The sequence below is a fragment of the Calonectris borealis genome, chromosome 12, assembly GCF_964195595.1.
Source record: "Calonectris borealis chromosome 12, bCalBor7.hap1.2, whole genome shotgun sequence".
Classification (NCBI taxonomy): Eukaryota; Metazoa; Chordata; class Aves; order Procellariiformes; family Procellariidae; genus Calonectris; species Calonectris borealis.
In genome coordinates this window covers 18,094,928-18,114,573 of record NC_134323.1, presented here as the reverse complement: position 1 = coordinate 18,114,573, position 19,646 = coordinate 18,094,928, and the positions used below count along the sequence as shown (strand labels likewise).

The following is a 19,646-nucleotide window of genomic DNA, read 5'->3' as shown; positions in this document are numbered from 1 at the left end:
CGACAGAAGGCCTAAAAACATGCTAATCTGCATGAAACACCAGCAACTTTGCATCACTTATTGCTGTAACATACTCATTTAAAAATATTAGAAGGCCACTTCTTCTGGCTCGGGTATAATTATCCAGGATGTCAAGTGTAGAATGAGGAAGAGCCCAATAGATCCAGAGGACACGTCCCCGGCTCTCTTTGAGGGTAATGAAAGCAGAGAGCACTCTGCATCTCACACTGATGGTGAAAGATGTATTTTGCTTGTTATTAATACTTTGGTAATTGCATACCCAAGGGAACAGTGGTTTAAATTATTGCGAAAGCTGTCATTGAGTGGCCTGGTTATTTAAAAAGAAAAACACTGGTTTGTTTCTGTGCTCCTGCATAGATTGTTATGTAGGAAAACATAGTTGTATTTCTGGTTTTTAACTTGTCCTAGTAAACAGTGTTTCTGCTTCCTCCTGCTGCATATGTGGGGTAATGGGACAAGGTGTAACAGATAATATCCACTTCCAGAGGACAAATTAATTATTATGCTTTGTTATTTGTTCCATTTAATGAAACCCGTTGATAAAAAGAAGACACAAACCAAACCAAACCACTCTACCAACTAGAGGGCCATTTGTGACATCTTTGAAGTAATTATATGTATGCATACCCATGGCCTGATTCTCTTACTCAACTATGTTTTTTTCCCTTTAATGGAGCTATCTATCCTTACTATTTTTATTTGCAGTCACCGAATCTAGATTTTTTTTAAGCCATTACAATAACTCCATTAGTTTTACTGGGCTAATTTATGACTTATTGGTGCAAAAGAAGGATCAAACCTTTCTGTCCCTCAAGATTTCATTCATAGCGAAGGATGTCAGAGAAGCAAACCAAATGACAGACTCATTACCGTGTGCCATGTTACCACAACAAAAAAACCTCACAAGCCTTGCAGCCACTTGGCAAAGCGTATACGCATTCCCCTTGCTATTGTCAGCCTAGAAATGATATAGTGTATTACCATATTCAGGGTAAATGTTTCATCAGATTACTACCGCAACTGCTAAAAACATTCTTGAACAAATTTGTGATTAGCCATATGGTTTTATCCATATTGTCTCTGCCACAGGATGATACTGGGATTGGCAAATCCAGATTTACATCACTGTTTTTCTCTTCAAGTTGACTACAAACTTGATGCTAATCAAATCCTGTGTAATACTGACCAAGTGAATACGGCACACTGTTTAAAAAATCATACCCAAGGCAAGTTCTTATAATTTATTTTCTGCAGTATTTCTACATGAACATAAATAACACATTTGCTTTCTTAGACTGCAGGTTGTTTTAATGATGAATATTCCCCTATCATGTAATTTCTGCCAGTAAGAATTAGCTCCTCAGAAGTCAAGTAACTCCTGTATCCAAACTCATGGCCACCCGAAAACATAGCACTATGAGTTCTACAGAAGAAATTCTGGAGACAAACTCTTAAAAGGAGATCTATAATAATGGTTAGACTTTTGATTCATTACCACCTTATAATTCCAGAAATATTTGTGGAGACTTGTTAAATCCAAGCTTTTTCAGATTAAAAGAAACAACCCCACAGCTGGTGTCTTTTGCCAACATCAGAAGTCAGTCTTCCACTCCAGTACTGGTTCCATATTACGTGCAAAAATGGAATTCAATTTCTTCTTTAGAAGATAAAGTTCTCTTAAATAGTAGTGGTAATATGCCTTGAAAACATTAAAGATGGCTATTTCTGCAGACACACCTTACTGAAGTGTTTATTTCCATTTTATGGAATATATAAACATTTGAATGCCCAAAACTGCATATTTTAACTCTAGATCTGACCACAGTGACTTTTTTTGCATTAAAAATAGCCTGTATATTCTTTATACTTACAAACTGCAAAGACTTAAGCAGAGAAAAGGAGGTATAGTTGTTACAGCGCAAACAAGAACTGTGGATGATGTTGGTTCACTTCCTGCTCTGCCGTAAACATCTTACGTAATCACGAACAAGTCGCCAAAGCCCAGATTCTCATGTGATGGGGAGATAGTAAACGACAATGATTTCATTCTGTTTCCTACCTGTAAAACACAGTGAGCAGCAGAGACACTGTGAGAATGCGTATATAAAGGAGTCAGAGATACCTGAGTAGTGTGGTGATATGTACAGACCGGATGAACACCTAAAATGGATGGATCTATACCTAGTTTTCTCCATCAGTAAAGATGCCTCCAACAGTAAAGGTATCTACAATAGGAAAATACAATTCAAAGAAAAAAAGCTCTCATTTAAAGAAAAATCAGTGCCCCAAATCAGAAAACAGAAATACACTCAGGGGATTAGGAAATGCCATTCCTATAACAAAAACCAGTCACGGTATATTTGGCATTTGAACTCTATGTTGAATGTGCTTTTTAATTGTGACTATGAATGAGAGTTGTGCACTTTTATTAGGAAGCATCTATTACAGGCAATGATAAACCCATGTCAGAACGTGGATGCTTCTAAGCAGACAATAAAGCAAATGCTTTATATAGCATAAATATAGCAACAATAGCTTGTCGTTTCAGCTACTGTGTAGTTCAGATGAGGTCTAAATTAGGTCTTTCACTCTTTCACCTAAACGATTTGTTGCACTTGTATATCTGAGTTCTGCTAGAAATATACTGCTCTCATTCATATACAAACTGTTATTAACAGACACTATTAGCAATATTAAAAAATACTACATTTCTGTTTATCTTTTACACAATGTAATCATCTAATTACATGAAATGCCATGTCAGTTATTCTCCTCAAGGTAAACTGATTTAAATACAAAGCGCTTAAGATTGAATCGCACTAAAGTATAATTGAATGCTACATAAAACCGTGTATTCTATTTCAAGTTACTTGTTTTTGTCAACATAAAAGGGAAAAATACACTATGAAATTATTAGCAAAGCAGGTTTTTTTAGGTTCTAAATTAAAAAGTTGTAGCACCTCAATGTAGTACTTTGGTTATGGTGGAGTTTAAGAAATCAAGCACCAAGAGATTGCGTTGCCATGAATTAGTAGTATCACAGCAGATAGTTTAACGTGAGGTTTTCTGGCAGGAGACAACTTTCATCATGAGCTGCAGTCTTGAAACAGTCCGTGAAGTTACATGACCTGCAGACATATGTAACTCATGCCATGCATCACCCTATAAATACAGTACTTCATTTGCTCAGAAAGCTATATTCTACTCAAATAAAACATTTCTTGTTACCTTTGTCTCCTATTCCCTGCCCCACAAGTTGTATACAACACTAACACTTAATGATCAGTATCATTCTTCTTTTCGAATAGTTATGTACCAGTTGTGCATATAACTATTTGTGATAAAAGTTACTGCTATCTCTTATAAGAGATTATATATAGTCATTTCTTGTCATAAGATAAGGTTGTGCCTGAATGATATCATCCCACATTCAGTAGAAGGTTGTCTTAGTCTGTGTAATAGGATAAATAGCATTTTACTCAGTCTCAGTCTTCAAATCTTTCTCTGGTATAAACATTCCATGCAGGTCCAGATGCATTTCTACATCTACTGTGGCTCGGCCCAATTCTTTGAATGTTTTAGCATCCAAGACAAGTAGGAAGGGTGCTTCCTTTGGATCAGACATCACAACACAGGTCAGAACAATGCCTGTGACATACAAATGAAGAATTAGAAGCACATACTAGTTACACCAAGCAGAAAAGATAATACTGTCAGGAAACAACTCTTGTTTCCTAAGAATTTTAGGACACAAACTGAAAGTTCTTACTAGATCAAGAAGTCTACTGAGAATGCTAAAGAACTAATGAATGCTTCTCTTCTGTGCTTTTTTCTGGTCTGCCTGCAGTTCATTGGGAAGGAAAAAAGCAAACGAACACCGAATTGTGTGCCTGACAGTTTTGGGACTCATCCTTTCAGCTATTTGCCACTTGCCTTTGCAAAGAGTGACCTGAGAACAGAACTGGATCGAGATTACAGCGATACTTGCAGTGCCACTTCATGTTCTCATCTGTAATAACACTGACTTCCCACAGCTTCAGCTGCTCCAAACTATTGATAAATCCAGCTCCAAGTGGCTCTCTGGAAAGTCCCAAGCATTGGTGTTTCTGTTTATGGCTACCTTGGGACATTACACAAGCTGATTTTGGTCTATTGTTGCTTTGGATTTTTGTCAGCAGGAGTAAAATGGCTGGTGCTAATTTTAATCTCACAGTGGAAGCATCAACCCAGCTTTCTTCACTAAGAATAATGACATTTGTAAGATTTAATGCGAAACTCATGTAACCCCAGCTTTCAGAATGTTGTCACTATGTTACCATCATCCTCTTCTCTTGCATCAGGGCTGGGAACGAAAATGGGCTCAGATGGCCAGCCGTGGTCCTCTCCCCAGTGGAGCATTTCCTTCGTCTGGACATTAAATTTTACAATCTAAAATGTTGTGACCAGAAAAGAAGAATGTCAGTGACCCAGACAGTGGTTTATTTCAAAGGTACAACATGAACAGACTGCTGGCGTGGGGGACCAATGCTAAGAGTTAAGGAGCAACAAGGCATGTGTCATCACAAGAAGGAAACACCTGGAAAATGTTAAACTTTGGAGTCTGCATAATCACACAATGTTCTTTTAACTTCATTTCATTAGATTGCAGTTGCATCTTTCATTTATGGACTTTAAGCATTTTACAAATACTAACAGATCATGAGAGAATCTTCATTATAAATAATGCTCTCACTATACAGAGGAAGAGTCCAAGGCCCAGAACATTTAAGTGACTTGCGCCAAATCACTGCGATTCTGTAGTAAAGCAGGAAACTGGATTTAAACCTTCCATTTTCTAATCCTGTGAATTATTTTCCTTTTATTGTGACCTCAATATTTCTCAAGGCCTTCTATTGTTAAGTAGGGTATATATGCCAGAACAAAGGCTATTAATAGTGATGTATAAAGATTAAACCAAGGGGGCAAGAATTCCACGCAGATACTGGTATTTACCGAAGGAACAGAGTACAGATTTTCATCTCATTGATGGGTCAAGGGCCTGACCAAACCAGTCGTCAGTGGGGATACATGGCATTTTCAGTTCAATTCTATTAAGGCCTTTTCTCTACCCATACAGATGCAGTTATATCCTTTTCCCTTTTGACGTTTAGTCAAAATATATGTTTACACAAAAATGAAACTATTCAAATTACTGGAGGAATAATTTGGGAAAATTCTCCCTTCTAACCAAGATGACAGCAATTTTGCTGACAGACTTTACCTAAGGATTTTACATGGTTGTTATTGTGCCTGCGCTCATTAAAGAGCAACTGATGTGAAAAAAAATCTTCTAACAGCATTTTTTATTATATTTAAGTCAAGCAGGGATTATCTACACTGGAAATCACAAACTTGCAGATTTGTTTGAGCAAATGTAGTCAGATGTGCTGCAATAAATTTTCTTGCATCATACAGAAATCCAGCTTTATTTTGTAATCCGTTGTGGTAATTATATACAAGACCCTACAGTGAACTCAATTTGCACTGCCTTATAGTCACAGAACAAGAATTATAAAGAGTGAGTTTGTGTGTACAATACTCTTATCTTCAACTAGTAATACTTTTCATCTTAATCTATTTGTACTCTAGGCTGCCTCCTGAAAAGTTGGCATTATGCATACACAAACAAAGCATTTGCTACCCTCTAATACAGAACTAGCTAGCAAAAGATAAAGCTTTCTGAAAAATTAAATATTATTTTAATATTTTAATTGATTAGATACTATTGCAGTAACTTATTTTTTTAGTTAGGTTTCCTAAAGGGAAAAGATATTACAGATGTATGTCTGTCTAGTACTTCTTTTTCCTACTCTCTCCTTTGTAGCTCTTGGCACATTGCAGAAGTTCAGCCCAATCTAGCAGAAAAGTGAGTGTCTCAGTAACTATTGTGTTCAAGAGACTTAGTGGAAATACAAAGCTGGATAAAGCAGCCCAAATTTATTAATATTTTATGAGGGAAATGATGCAACATGAGCTCACCCTTATAAGAATTTAGGCATTTCATGCTTCTTTGCATGTGAATGACCCAGCAATGGGAAAAGTTTTGACAGAAACACATACACTATTGAACGCTCAAGAATCCAATCTCAAGTCACATCTTTAAGAAAGCATTCGCTCTGCTGCCTATGGAACTACATGTTTTTAACAGTTGATAATTATATTCCAGATTTTCAACTAGTAAAATGAAGAGATATTGTTTCCATAGTTTGGCCCAGTGAGGCTGTTTTAATCATACAAGTAAGCTAACATGTATGTCCAACGTTTCATGTCCCTGCTTCAGGTGCTGAAGGTTATGCACATAGTACCCAACTTCAGTGTCATCATTTAGAAGCTTTAACTTCATGTTGAAAAAAAGAGTTCAGTTTCTGGCCTCAGAACCACACACTTTGAATTTGCACGTATGAATGCAGATTAGGCTCTATTTTGGGCCAAACTAGTACAGGATGGTCTACTTATAGCTGCTTAAATTTGATTTGTGTCCTATAAATACAGTTTCTGACTTTGTAAATGTTAATTATACCTTTGTAGGAACTGGACTCCACTGGACTTCCGTTGCAAAGACGTACTTGTATTTTTTGCCATTATAGTCATAGTTGATGCGAGGCAGTTCTATCCCTGGGTAAAATAATGTTCAAGACTTAGGAACAAGAGAAGAAAAATAACTCAAATGTACATTTATGTATGTCAATCTTCAGGCAGTTTTGCCCTGAGAAAAACCTTGACAGTATTTAAAACAGGGGTTGCATAGATTTTGTATGTCTGAATTTCTAAAAAGCTGAAGATGGACATTAACACAACATAATAAAGCCAATAATTAAGCCAGTTTTGTTAGTTCAAAAATGACAATTTTTCATTCTTAGGGATTCATTATACTAGAACTTATGAGGGTTTTTTTTTTTGTTGGGTTTTTTTTCTTTCTTCATAAATATATGAGATGTGAACATCTGAGATATAATTGGAGGCTACCATTCTAAGAAATTACTTTCACTTTAGGTAGATATATACTCTTTACATATTCCTGTTCTTATCCCCTGAAAAAAGTTTAAAAATCCACTTTCAAAGGCAATTTTTATAACATACAGCAATAACTGAAGTTACTATTTATAACAGACCTATTTAACTAAAATTACTCTTGTAACAGGTAGATTTGCAAGCCGTATTAATAGTTGTAAAATAAGACTTGGGATCCTATATTAATATAAAACTGATGTAACTTCAGACATTTAAAGGATTTCACTCTTGATAAATATATATCTGAGAGGTTCAGGGTCATATATTACTGGATGGACCCAGAGGAGGGAAGTAAAAAGAGAAAGGTATTGTCAATATCTACACTAAACATACTAAGTAAAAGTTTTGTTTCTTTTAGCTTTATAAAGATCTTACATATATGAACAGCTATTAGGCATTATTAGAATGCATCTATGTGTGGGTAAGAGAACCGATTTGAGATTTGTATAATGGATATGTCTCACCTTCACATAGTATTTCAGGTTGGCAATAGATGCTGCCATCTTTCTCTTTTACAGCAGTTGCGGCGGATGGAAGTTTGACTAAATTAGAACCTACTTCGGCATCCTGAAAGAGACATATGCTGAAAAAGTAATGTGTGTCTAAGAATATGCTTCTAATTTAGATCTTTCATCAGGTTTAATATTAATATAGACAATTTTGGGATTAAACAAATAATCCAGCTTCAAGAAGTTCCTTTTTATGGCGTTTATCTTGTAACATTAGATTCTAACCTTTTCATTAGAAATCTTGTTATACTCAGAGGATTTTAATATATCATAGAATAATCATTTTGAATCACACCAAGCCTTTAGAAAGGTTTAGATAGACATGGCTATGTTCCAGAAGCACGATAAATGGATTACATAGTTTGTGAATTTAATTAATGAAGATGGGTTTCAAGGAATTAGGTATCAAATTCCCACTAAAAGTCACCAAGGATAGGTTTTTTGCACCTGCTATAAATCAAGTGCAAAAATAGCTGTAAATGCACTCCTGTTTTTAATATGCTATTGCTGAATTCCTAAGATTAGGGTAGTTTGGACAGCTGGTGTGATCCAACACATCCTTTGTCATCGCTGCATGACTGTTTTTGAGACATGAACAAAGCAGCAAGATTCTAGGATGTAGAAAGAAAAGGTATTATCCATTCCAAATGTATCAGGCAGAAACTTGCCCAAGTTGCTGGGCAGTATAAAATCTTCCCTGCAAACAATGATGTAAAATGATGTTTTAAATTAAACTGAAAGATAAAATCTTTCCTCTTCCTGGTAAATCTCACACTTAAATGAAATCTTCTAATTTTATTAAAGCCATTGCAACAGGAGCGTGCATATATTATATATAGGCTTCCAGTAAAGTGGAAGAAACAGATTGTGCAAAACCTCATGCATGCCCTTCCAGTCAACAGCCAAGTTGATATATCTACTCGTATTTGATAGCATTTTACAAATAATCTCACTGGTAAGGAAATGACAAATGCTCAATAACCCTGGTCTCCATAATGGATGGTATCAGAACCTAGATCCATGTAACTGTATATCCAGCTGCTCATTGCTGATTCTCACAATACATACACAAAAAAACCTCCTGCACGCTTTGTGTATATGTTATTTTTAAAGGATCAGAAATTTGCACATAAGGGCTGGCAATTAATAATTCACCCATTATTCACACTGATGTATTTTAAATTACTGATCAAAGAACAGATTAAAAAGCCATTTTCTTTCTACCTTGTCATACTGCAGAGGAACCACAAATCGTTTGCAGGTTGGTATGGAGGTAAGCTTGTTGTTCTCTTTCGAGTCTTCACTCAGGTTTTTTAAATAGAACATTTCATACAAGCTATTGTCTGTATGGGCAATAATATCAAAAATAATGTGGCCATCCTCTTCATAAGCATTTACATGGTGAAAAAGCACCATAGCATCGGTATAAAACTTGGTGGATACTTCTTTTTTAGTCTTCTTGTCTACAAAGTGAAACCAAGTCTGAAAGATAGGAAACGTTATTTAAAACTGTTAATGATCAGCAAATAGATATTTAGGGAACTGTTTTCTAATGGTAGCCATCAACATTCTAATGTACTGTCTGTTTCTCCTGAAGCGTATTAAGAACTTAGGATTTGCTGCTAGGAGACAAGAGGTTCCAACCTGAAGACCAAAAAATGCAGGAGTAAAATGAGTGTGGAAGTGCTTTAAACTCTTTAAACTTTTACTGTTGCAAATTACTATTTGGGGTAGACTGAGGATTGAAGTTTTCCAGTAAAACCTGGAAAATCCCCTGCTCTATTTTTAAGTTAAATAAATCTGCCTTAGTCCAGAATCTCTGTAGTGCTCTGTGCTGGTGCCCTCTACCCCAGCATGCCCCACTTATTGATGGCCAGAGCATGTGGAAATAAGGTCCTCAGAAAACAGGTTTTTTTCCTCAGTTGCCACTGTGAAAGACACTCGTTTTGTTGGATGCAGGCTTTTCCACCCATCTGATTCTCCTATCTGATGCAATGGATCTAGAGCAGATCTCATCCACAATATACAGTATTTTGTTTGGACCAGAGCAACTGCCTGTGTCTGGGATCCTAGTGCGGTTTTGAATTTTTCTGCTAGCACACAGTATTTCTAACAATGCCAAACTATCCTCTTTCTCAAGCACTTCAGCATCAGATATTTATTTGTGAAATTTCTGGAGATGGGAGATAGTATTCAAAAAAATACAACTTCTAAAAAAAATGTGCAACATGAAAGTCAAGGGTTGAAAAAAAATGAGGGATTACTGAAATTAATGAACTAGATGAAAAACAGAACAGTGTGGAAGAGGTCACTGGCCTGACTGACTCCATTGCTCAGCATTAGGAAAAATACCTTATCTTCCTTATGATAGGCAAGGCAGGAAGCCCAGTTCACACCTCGGATGTAAGCAGTTGCCATTTTGACAATATCCAGTTTGAATGGCTGCTCTATGAAGACAATGTAATTTTCTGTGATTCCAAAGCTATGGTAGTAGCTTGGGTGGAGCAGAGAGCAAGAAGGGATGGAGCATACCACTTCCAGATGTTTAAAACAAGATTTCTTCTTTTTTTTCCCTGAACATAAATGATAAAAAATAAAATTATGTTTATAATAAATTCCAATCCAATCTTGTGCTTGGATTTCTCCCATGTATGAAGTAGGAAAGAACAGATTCCTCTCTGTTTTATTTGCATTTTCTGTTAAGAAAGTGGTTTGTTTCTTCCTGCAGAATTAACACAGAAGTTTGCATCTAAGTGAAGCAACGCAGTAATATCACAATGCCGGATCCATTTAGATAGAGCCTCCTCATCTTAGTATTTGATTCCACTGGTTACTGTCTTCAGAAGTTCCAGCATAGAGGAGAAAGATGTTCAATTAAATTGCCAGCTTTACAAAGGGGTTCAAAGGCCCCCATGTTTTTGAACTCCTAAGGAGATGTTCCTGTTTGATCTATACTGACTTCATTTGAGCCCCAGCTAGAAATTACAAACTTATCTTTCAGCTGTGGAAGGCCTTTTGGTTGTTCAACCAACAGGACAGACATCACATTAGCAGCTGATTTTAAACAACAACACAAAAAAAAAGATTGTCTTGAAGGAAAAAGAGCAAGTGATTTGCTCTGTGAACAAAGGACAGTATTTCAGCAAGGCCTAGTGTAGGCCAGGTTAGAGAGGAATTAACTCTATATTAGGTATTATTTGGTATTATGCTTCCCTGCAATCACAGTATCAGGATTTTAAGAGCATTTTCATTTATGAAGAAAATTGAAATTTACAACTTCAAATTATATATACTGCCCTATAGATAAAATCATTTCTGTTCATCCTCTCTCTACACATCACAATACAGGAATGGAAATTCTTCTAAAAGAGTTCATTCTAGTAATATTCAAAGTAGAATTCTTCTAAAAGCAAATTCTTCTAAAAGCAAGGTTCTTCATACTGAAATACCCTGTTTACACAGTATTCAAGATGAACCTTTGTAATAGCACATGCCCAGACAGGCGAAGCAGTTAACAATAAGTTCACAATAAGTTAAAATAAAGAAAATGAATGCCATTGGTTTCTAGAAAAGCTGTATCACCACCCCTTATCCTCAGAAGAAAAGAAATTGCTAACAAGTTCCTAGAAAATACTGATAAAAGACATATCTTACCTGGCACAGAGGGAGGAATCTTAAACAGAATGTATTTTGTCTTCCCTTTATCAACTATTGAAGTACCCATGTTGAGAATATTTCCAGCACTGTCATAGTGTGGGTGAGAAGTTGTCACATTTACAGCTACATACTTGCTGTAGTCAATCTGGAAAATTATACAATAGGAGATGTGTAAGAGAATTACAATTGATCTCAGCTAACACCACAAATCCACCAGCTTTTCAGCACTGGCAGCCTTTTATTGGTACCCCATTTTCAAAAGGCCTTGACATTTAAACAATTAAGCCAAACAACTTATGCAGGTACTCAAATGATTTCCTAATTCAAGGCTAAAACAAGTTACAGAATCTGAATTACATTCACCTCTCCCTTGCAGTCACGTAACACAATGAGAGGATTGGCTAAAGAAGTTACTCTGCAAATGCCCATTTCATCCTGAAAGTAGTTTATTTAATAGGGCTATGAGTCTAGCAATCTTTTGGAGCAGGAAGGTTTCTGTTTGATTTAAAGCTTGGAAATTGTACTCAAACTGTACTGCATGCTAGAAAAAAATCATTCTATATTTCAATATGTCAAGATTTCATTTTAATAATTAAGTAATATCTTGCATAAGGTACTTGAAAAGTAGTCATATAACTGACCTACTGATTTGTTAATTATGTAAATCATTTTATAACTACAGATGCATAATAATGGCAATTATCCAAAATGATCACGTCGTAAGCATGATATGTGGTATTATTTCTGCAACCTTGCTAGATTATGTACAAGTGAAATTGCTCAAAGCCCAGCTTTTCCCAAACTACCTGGGATTTAATTTTGAACTTACGAGTTCTTAGAAGATCTGGTATCTTCACTATTTCACTTTACCATGATTTCAAAAGTAAGGGAATAGTAAAAGAAGAAAAGTATCTTTCCGGTTTTGTGTCCTGCACATGCTAAAGGATCCTTATGAGTCAGCCTGAAACTTTATTCATTAGCAGACGAGGAACCAGAATGACAGACAGTTGCTTATACCTTCTCTAACGTCTCCAGAGTCTGCGGATTAATTTTCCTGATGAAGTTAGTCTCACTGGTAGCATAAAAATCATCCCCAGTTTTCATAATGTTGATCAGGCAGTTGTCTGTGAACTCAGGAATGACGTGAGACAAATATGAGAAAGCCCTGTACAGAGGGAAATTTCGTATCGGTTCATTAGTGCAGCAGAAGCTGTACTAGCTTTTACCCCGTGCAAAGCAGAAGTCACCCGAGCAGTGCGGGCTGAGCACAGCAGCAGGGTCACGGCGCTGGGTCTGCCTCTCCACTGCTGTGCCCTCTTCTGACTGGTCCTACACTGCCTCTGTGGAAAGGGTGGAAAAGCGGAGGAGATGGACTTCTTCACTGCCCTTGGCCTGGACATGCATGCAACTCTTTTTCCATACACAAATGGGTATCCAGATCCCAGTCCTGCTGTCAGCTGTAGCATATGCACTGGTTTATCAGGATGGGCTAATTATATGCTCTCCTGTGCATACCTTGTGAGAATTTGGCCTAACAGTTTCTACCTAAAAGCTGGTAGGTTTTTCAGGGTATGCCTTCATAAAATAGATGGATTCATATACTCCCCGATGGAATATTTTTGTTCCCAGTGTTACCCTGTATCACAATTACGATTTCAAAGAAGATCCAACTTCACATGTGGGCTTGAAAGTTTTCCTTATTAGTGTAGGATTTTACCACATTCGCTTGAAGCCAAGACAAATTTGCTTATATCCCTTTCGAACTTAAAACGCCAGTGTTACCCTATGTGCTGGAAGAGGGAAGAAAAGCATCTTATCTCAGCGTAACAACTTACAACCTATCGACTATTTTGCAATAACTATCCATGCATGTCCTCTTACCAAATATCAAATTCAAGGTCATTAGAGGTAGTCCAGCCAGGAAGAATTGATGGGTAAGCTACTTGCATTTGCCAGGGAATATCCACAGCCAATTTTACAAGACAGGTAGTAACATGATGGCTTACACCTTGCCTCTCATATACAGCCTATCATCCTTAGTAACGCTATGGAAGCAGCTATTGCAGTGATCCCAAGTGGTTCTGATTTTGAACATAAGATTAGCTCAGGCCTATGGGTGCAGTCCTTCAAAGCACTGCACGTGACTCAAGAAACAATGGAAATTCTTCATCACTTTCTTTTTTTTTTGTAAAACTGGTCTTTAATCCAGAAGTTTTTCTAGTTTTTTTAAAGGGATTGATGCTTTTCTTCTTTTTGTTGAATAAACTTGGCATTAATTCCTTCCCCATCTCTTCGTCTTTTCCTTTCATGCTGCTTCTCCCCTTGCAGAGTATCATTTTTATAAACTTCTGTGAAACACTTGAAAAGAAAATACTTGTTTTTGCAAAATTACAACAAAATCTACTTGCAGTAGTGAATAAAACAGCCAATATTGCTGATAAAAGGAATTTAAAATATTTGCCTTAGAATAACCCATAGAGAGTACAGTGCTGGATACATCTCTTGGCCTTTTCAGTATTTAGCAATTGTAAATTTACAAAACAAATTTTGTATTTGTAAATATGTGTCAAGGGTAAACAGGAAGACATCTGTGCTGGAGAGAGAAGTAGATAGAAGGATCTTGTTGGAAAAATCATTGCTTACTTGGCAAATATGTTTTTGCATGGATCTGGATAAGCCATAGTTCCAAACTCAGACACCACGATTCGGTTTGCTTCTATATTGCAGTTGTATGTGTCACTTCGGAGATACTTACTTCTGTAGTAAACTTCACCTGACAAAGGCCAAACAGGTTTCAATCACATTTCATACTGAGTTCTTTAGAAAATTAGCATAGTCAGAGAAAAAATTTCTCAAGCAGATGTCCTTTAGCTAAGAAAAGTTTGCGATAAAACCAACAATGTCCCTAACTCCCTGTTTTGGAAGGCTTTTTCAGCTCTCTAAGGAACCCAGGACTGTTCTTGTGGCTGCTGAGATTGGTAACAATTTGTCTAGCTTCCTTGATTCCCAACACATTTGGACAATACTGGGGGACTGAGGAGAGGATAGGAGGGATTTGGATAAACTCTTCCAAACCAAAACAATCTGTGTAAAAATGATTAATTCTGCATCAATGTGTGGGTGGTGATAAATCTCCTGTATTGGCAAAATTTAGTTATGAGAGAGTAACAAATTGCTTGAAAGAATCAGTGTCTATCCTAACGAATTTAATGGACCACTATACTTGAACTAACTGAGCTCTGCTTTAGGTAAGTAAAATCTACTGGCAATTTAAAAAACACTGGTCATTTCTTTATGGCTGGACAGGCAAGGAGATCCTGCAGTTGCATGAAATGCCTCTGGTCACAGAAATGGAAACTAAAAAGTAAACACTAGGAATAGAGGATGATAGGAGTAAACCCCAGTTCTTTTATAGATACATGCTTTTCGCAGCAAGAATCTAGGTGTAAACATCCTGCCTCACACTGTAAAACAGCCGAACTGATAAAAAATGCTTTAACTGAAAACAAAAAATGAAATTGTTTTGGATAGAGGAGCTGCCTGTTTTCCCTCCATAAGGATGACAGGTAGGAGGACTGCTTGTAGGGGTGTCAAGTATGCATAAGAGAGGTTTGATTTGCAAAGTGACATAGTGGCCCAGTTTCTCTCCTGGCAGCTGTTATAGCTGCAACCAAATCCCAAAAGGGGAATGTTAGTCTTCCCTGAAACTAGGTTGTTCATCCACAACAGAAAAACCTCCGGATATTACAGTACTTTTGGTTGATCCAGATTGAAACAATGGGGGTTTTCTTGCTCTGGGTGGAAGGCAAAGGCTGCCCTGCTGTGACCTGCTCAGAGCTGGTTGCAGGCTATCCTGTAGTGCAGACAATATTGAACTTTGGCACTCCAGAAAAAAGGACAACATAATCTATCTCTGATAACAGCCCTGCAGAGACGCTGCTGCTGCTGCTGCCGTGGAGAGTGAGGTGTGAGTGTATGTTTGGAGAGGCTTTCCCCAAAGCGGTTACCACCTCACCACATATGCCGCTCTGCAGATAAAACCTGCAACATTCTAATCAAACTCAAAACAGAATTAGCAACGTAAGGCACCAAGATTTCGGTTGTTGAGCTTTTTTTAATCTGATGTGCAACAACTTACCATTTTTAAATGTAAAGCTATGCAGCAGAGCCAAGCCATCAAACCAGTGGTTATACTTAGTGTCCCCTATTGTGTGCATCCCTGGGCCATTTCGGAGAAGTATCCCTTGCAACCAAGTGGGCAACTGACCTATAAACAAAAAGGAGATACTGGTATCCATTCATTTAGCTGAGGGGCATGTTACAGGATAGTTTTCCTAAGGGCATAGGCTTCATATAGGCAGACAGACTATGGGTGTGTCAAGATTTGTAATAGCATATAATTATGTTGGAGCTTGGGTTAACTAAAATGTGATCTGCTCAAAAATGTGGCACTAGTAATATTCTGCATGAATATTGCTATATGAGATTACTATAAGAAGATGAGATCGCTGGAATGTAATTTGCTAAATATCAGGAAATAAATAAAGTTGGACCTTTCTTTCCTGCACTCAGATTTTAAAGTGATATATTTAAACCCTTTTACTCATGCCAGGAAAAGCTAGAGCTTATCAGAAATAAATATATTTTATACGTTATATGACTTCCATTGGCCTTCAGTACATCAATTTAAACTTCAGGCTAAATGAATTCCAGTAAAAATTTCATTAATTAAATTACACAGCATGGTGTAGTGTCATTTTGGGAGTGCTTTTGTGACACTAGTCATAAAGTTGGTGTTTGAACACAAATAAAGGTAGAAATACTACACTGAAAATATGTAAGTACTGTTGAGGTTTGAATAAGAAATGTTCCTCATCAGATCCCTGCAAGAGATGCATTACCTACCTTTTGACACACAGAATAACAACAATTAAAGTATGTTATTAGGGTTAAAGAGGTGAACAAAAGCATATCGGATATTAAATTAAAAGCTTCGCTCGCTTCTTTGTGTGTTATGCCTCCTGAGGGAACATTTAAGATCACATACTACTTTTCCACACAATTCCTGCACTGAACATTGTCTCTGCATAAAAAGCTACTCAGAACTTTTAATTTTCCTTATCATTTAGTTTGTGACCCCATGTCGAAAATGTTGACACACTATTAATACTCCCTTTACAACAGATAGAAATGTCCTCCTATGGAAATACTCAATTTTGTCAAAGCTGATGCAGTTGCAGAGAGGTAACAATCATTTTGCTGTAAGACTTTCTGAGATCCTAAAGGGACTTTGGCCACTTTCTAAGAGAATATTTCCTGAATTTTGACCTTTTTAGGTAAGGGAGACAAGGATGTTTGCCATTTCTTCAGACGTTAAGGACACAAGGGAAAACCATCCAAATGCAAAGGAAGGATATGCAGTAAATGTCAGCTTTACCTAAAACATATTCTCAGTCAGGCTAACCAACTCATATTGTATGCCACAATACTCACACTACTTCATTAGGGTTACAGTTCTGGAATACATGAGAAAGATAAAGAATTGTTGACAAAATGGATGGACATTATTATTATTATTATTACTACTACTACTACTACAACAACAACAACATTCTAGAAGAGCCTTGAAAACCAAACCTTACTTGCCTTTCTAATACAAGAAGTTCCAACACAATAATTATAGTACTTTTTTGTATAAGATGAACAAGGTTTAACCCTTAATACAGATAATTGCATAAAACTTGAGTAACTAAAAATAGTTGGTAAGAAGACAGTGAGAAAATCACAAGTTAGCAAAAGAAAAGAATCCTTCAGAGAGAACAGGATTATGATCTTAAGAAAGTATATATTCAAAATAGATACATTATTTTTGTTTGGCTGACTACTGAACATTAATTGCTGAACAAGTTTAGTCTGCTTATGTGCCTAAAATACAAGCGTTTCTTTTCTTGCCAATTCCCTTTCTACAGTTTTCTGTTATTTGGCAATAGAAGATTGTAGGCTCTGCTATTTCTCCAATACTATGGGCAACTGCAGTGTAGTGAGTGTCGTCTCCTGTGCTCCTACCCTCCTACCAATGCCATTTATGATTGTAAATCTGTGCAATGAGCATGGGCTGCAGCAAAACTTTTGCTAACGCTGAGTTGGGGCTGACTGCATGTGGTCTTGCTGCAACCAGTCCTTCTTTCCCTGCGGTGAAAATGTAAATCTTCTGCTGCATATGAGGTCTTGTGGGATTTTGACCCAACAAAACTATCTTCTGCTTTGGGGCCCATCATTCAAGAAAAGCAGATATTTCTGCAACTCTGTGAACATCTTGCAGCTCCTAGGACTAAAAATTTTGTTTAGAGATTATTCCTGTACACCGGAATAATGGTGCTCAAAAAGTTCCAGGACAGGCCAATAAAATAATTCTGCTGGAAGAGATAAACAGGGACAAAAGGGGATCTTCTTTTTAAGGCACTGTGGACTTGATGCAGCTTCCGAAACTTCTGGTGTAATTCAGTGTGATTTCTGGCATAATTCCACTATGAAAAGCATGAAGCAAAGGGTCATCTAGTGAGGTTTTCAGATGAAAATTCATCTTAGTGGGAATTAAGAATTTCTGTAAATCACACTGGGTACCAATCAGCATCCTAAAGTGCTTAAATAGCTTTAAAAATCTGGACCTTGTATTTTTTTTTTGCTTCAGACTTTTATCTGAAGAGGAAATAATGATACTTTTCTATACCACGTGAGGACACAAAAGTGACACAGTAACACCTCCAAATATTTGGAAGTTTATTAACTATCATAGCAACAGAGTCTCATAAAATCACATGGCTGTACAGTGTTTAGGAGAACATGGGTTAAATTACGGCTGACGTTAGAAGTATGGGGTCATATTTACAGTGTACATATTGAATAACAAGGAGCCAAAATACTGGCAGAGCTCAGGGCTAGCAAAATACTTAAAGAGGTGAAGGTTCTCTTTAGTTTTCATAATTGGTAAATACTGAATTATCATTACCAATGAAGGAATATTTTGTATATATAATTTTATTTACTGAAATATGCAGTCTTTGTTCAAATAAACCATTCCATAATACAGATCAGGTCTGATAAATGGTTTGCTTGCAAACAACTTGAAATGTTTCAATAATGTTTTTATCTTGAGCAAAAAAAATAGAAAGGCATAAAATCACCGCAAATTATAACAAAGCACTTTGTCTGACTTGAAACAAAACCTTTCCCAGTTCAGCCACCAAACTGAACAACAACATCAAAGTCATGCAAGTTTTAATTGTCATCTTTTTAAGTGTTGTACTTGGGAAGTGACTTTAAAATTTGTATTAGATGCCTACCACTTCTTGGACTACGTATTACAAACAATGTGGCATATATTTACTAAATAGGGGTTCTCAGCAACAAATCTCTCCTGTAGCTGTAGCAAAAAACTCTTCTGTGAAGTAAAAAAATCAGTAAAAATAATAGATTGATCAAATGTTCATCCCTAGAGCCACTTTAAACTATCTTGCTGAAGGATACTCCGCAGTTTTTACTGGATTACCTTCTGAACCCTCTTTTTAACGGTACACGGTGGCATCCATTACTGCTGCTTTTCTACTTAGAAATACTATTGTTGAAGAGTCCCAATTTTAGTGGCTCTCTCCAGGAGGCGAGGAAGAGTGTGAGCAGACAGAGGGAGGGTAGGGAAGGGTTACAGAGAGGAGAAATCGAAAGCCTGAGCAGAGCCGTGGGGGAGGGAGTGTCACCAGTTAAATCCCGAGACTTCGTCCCTCACCACCAACTTCAGTGAATCCTGTTCAAACAGACTTTTTGGAAAAGTACACAGAAATGCCCATGAAGTGAGAAAAATCCCATAGTCGGGGCACAAATGTTATCTGAGATCAGTCCTTTAAACAAAATTCACTTACGTTTCTCGCTTTCTCAGTTTCCCGTTTCAGTGTTGTCTTGGGTGAACAAGTGTTTCAGTGTTTACATATTTGAAAACACCAAAGTAACCGCATGTATTAGAACAGATTTTGTTTCACTTACCTTGCACCTCAGCTTTTATGGGCTCTGGATGTTCTTCTTTATTTCTACCGTATAGCGTATCCATCTCTCATGTAATAAACAGTTTCTCTGTCCTCTACCCAGCTGCTCCTGCAGCAGTAGTGGTCCCCTCCTGTCTGGGCTAAGAACAGCTCTTTCCTGTTACGTATAAAGATAAGGTCAAAGTGCAATGCGAGCTAGTGGCTGGTGGCTTATAGATCGACAATTTATAATAGCTGATCTTTAATCCCTAGCACATACACTATAATTCTTGCACATTCTCATTAAAATTAACTCTTTCACTGATTTGAAGGAGTAGTAGGAAAAAAGTTACTCGCCTGTTTGCTCCTTATGAACCTATCTGAAGCAGGCAGG

General features: G+C 37.0%; 1 protein-coding gene across 1 annotated transcript; it reads right to left on the bottom strand.

Annotated features, from left to right (window-relative positions):
- Positions 1–1,248: 1,248 nt before the first annotated feature.
- Positions 1,249–19,338, bottom strand: BCO1 (beta-carotene oxygenase 1). Its single transcript, XM_075161480.1, has 12 exons — positions 19,275–19,338; positions 15,376–15,504; positions 13,881–14,010; positions 12,255–12,402; positions 11,235–11,382; positions 9,933–10,153; positions 8,805–9,062; positions 7,536–7,638; positions 6,581–6,675; positions 4,338–4,449; positions 3,501–3,669; positions 1,249–2,080 (listed from the first exon to the last, which is right to left on the bottom strand). Exons 1-12 carry the CDS (start codon positions 19,336–19,338, stop codon positions 2,077–2,079), a joined length of 1,581 nt encoding a protein of 526 aa, XP_075017581.1. The 3' UTR covers positions 1,249–2,076.
- Between the last annotated feature and the right edge of the window lie 308 nt (positions 19,339–19,646).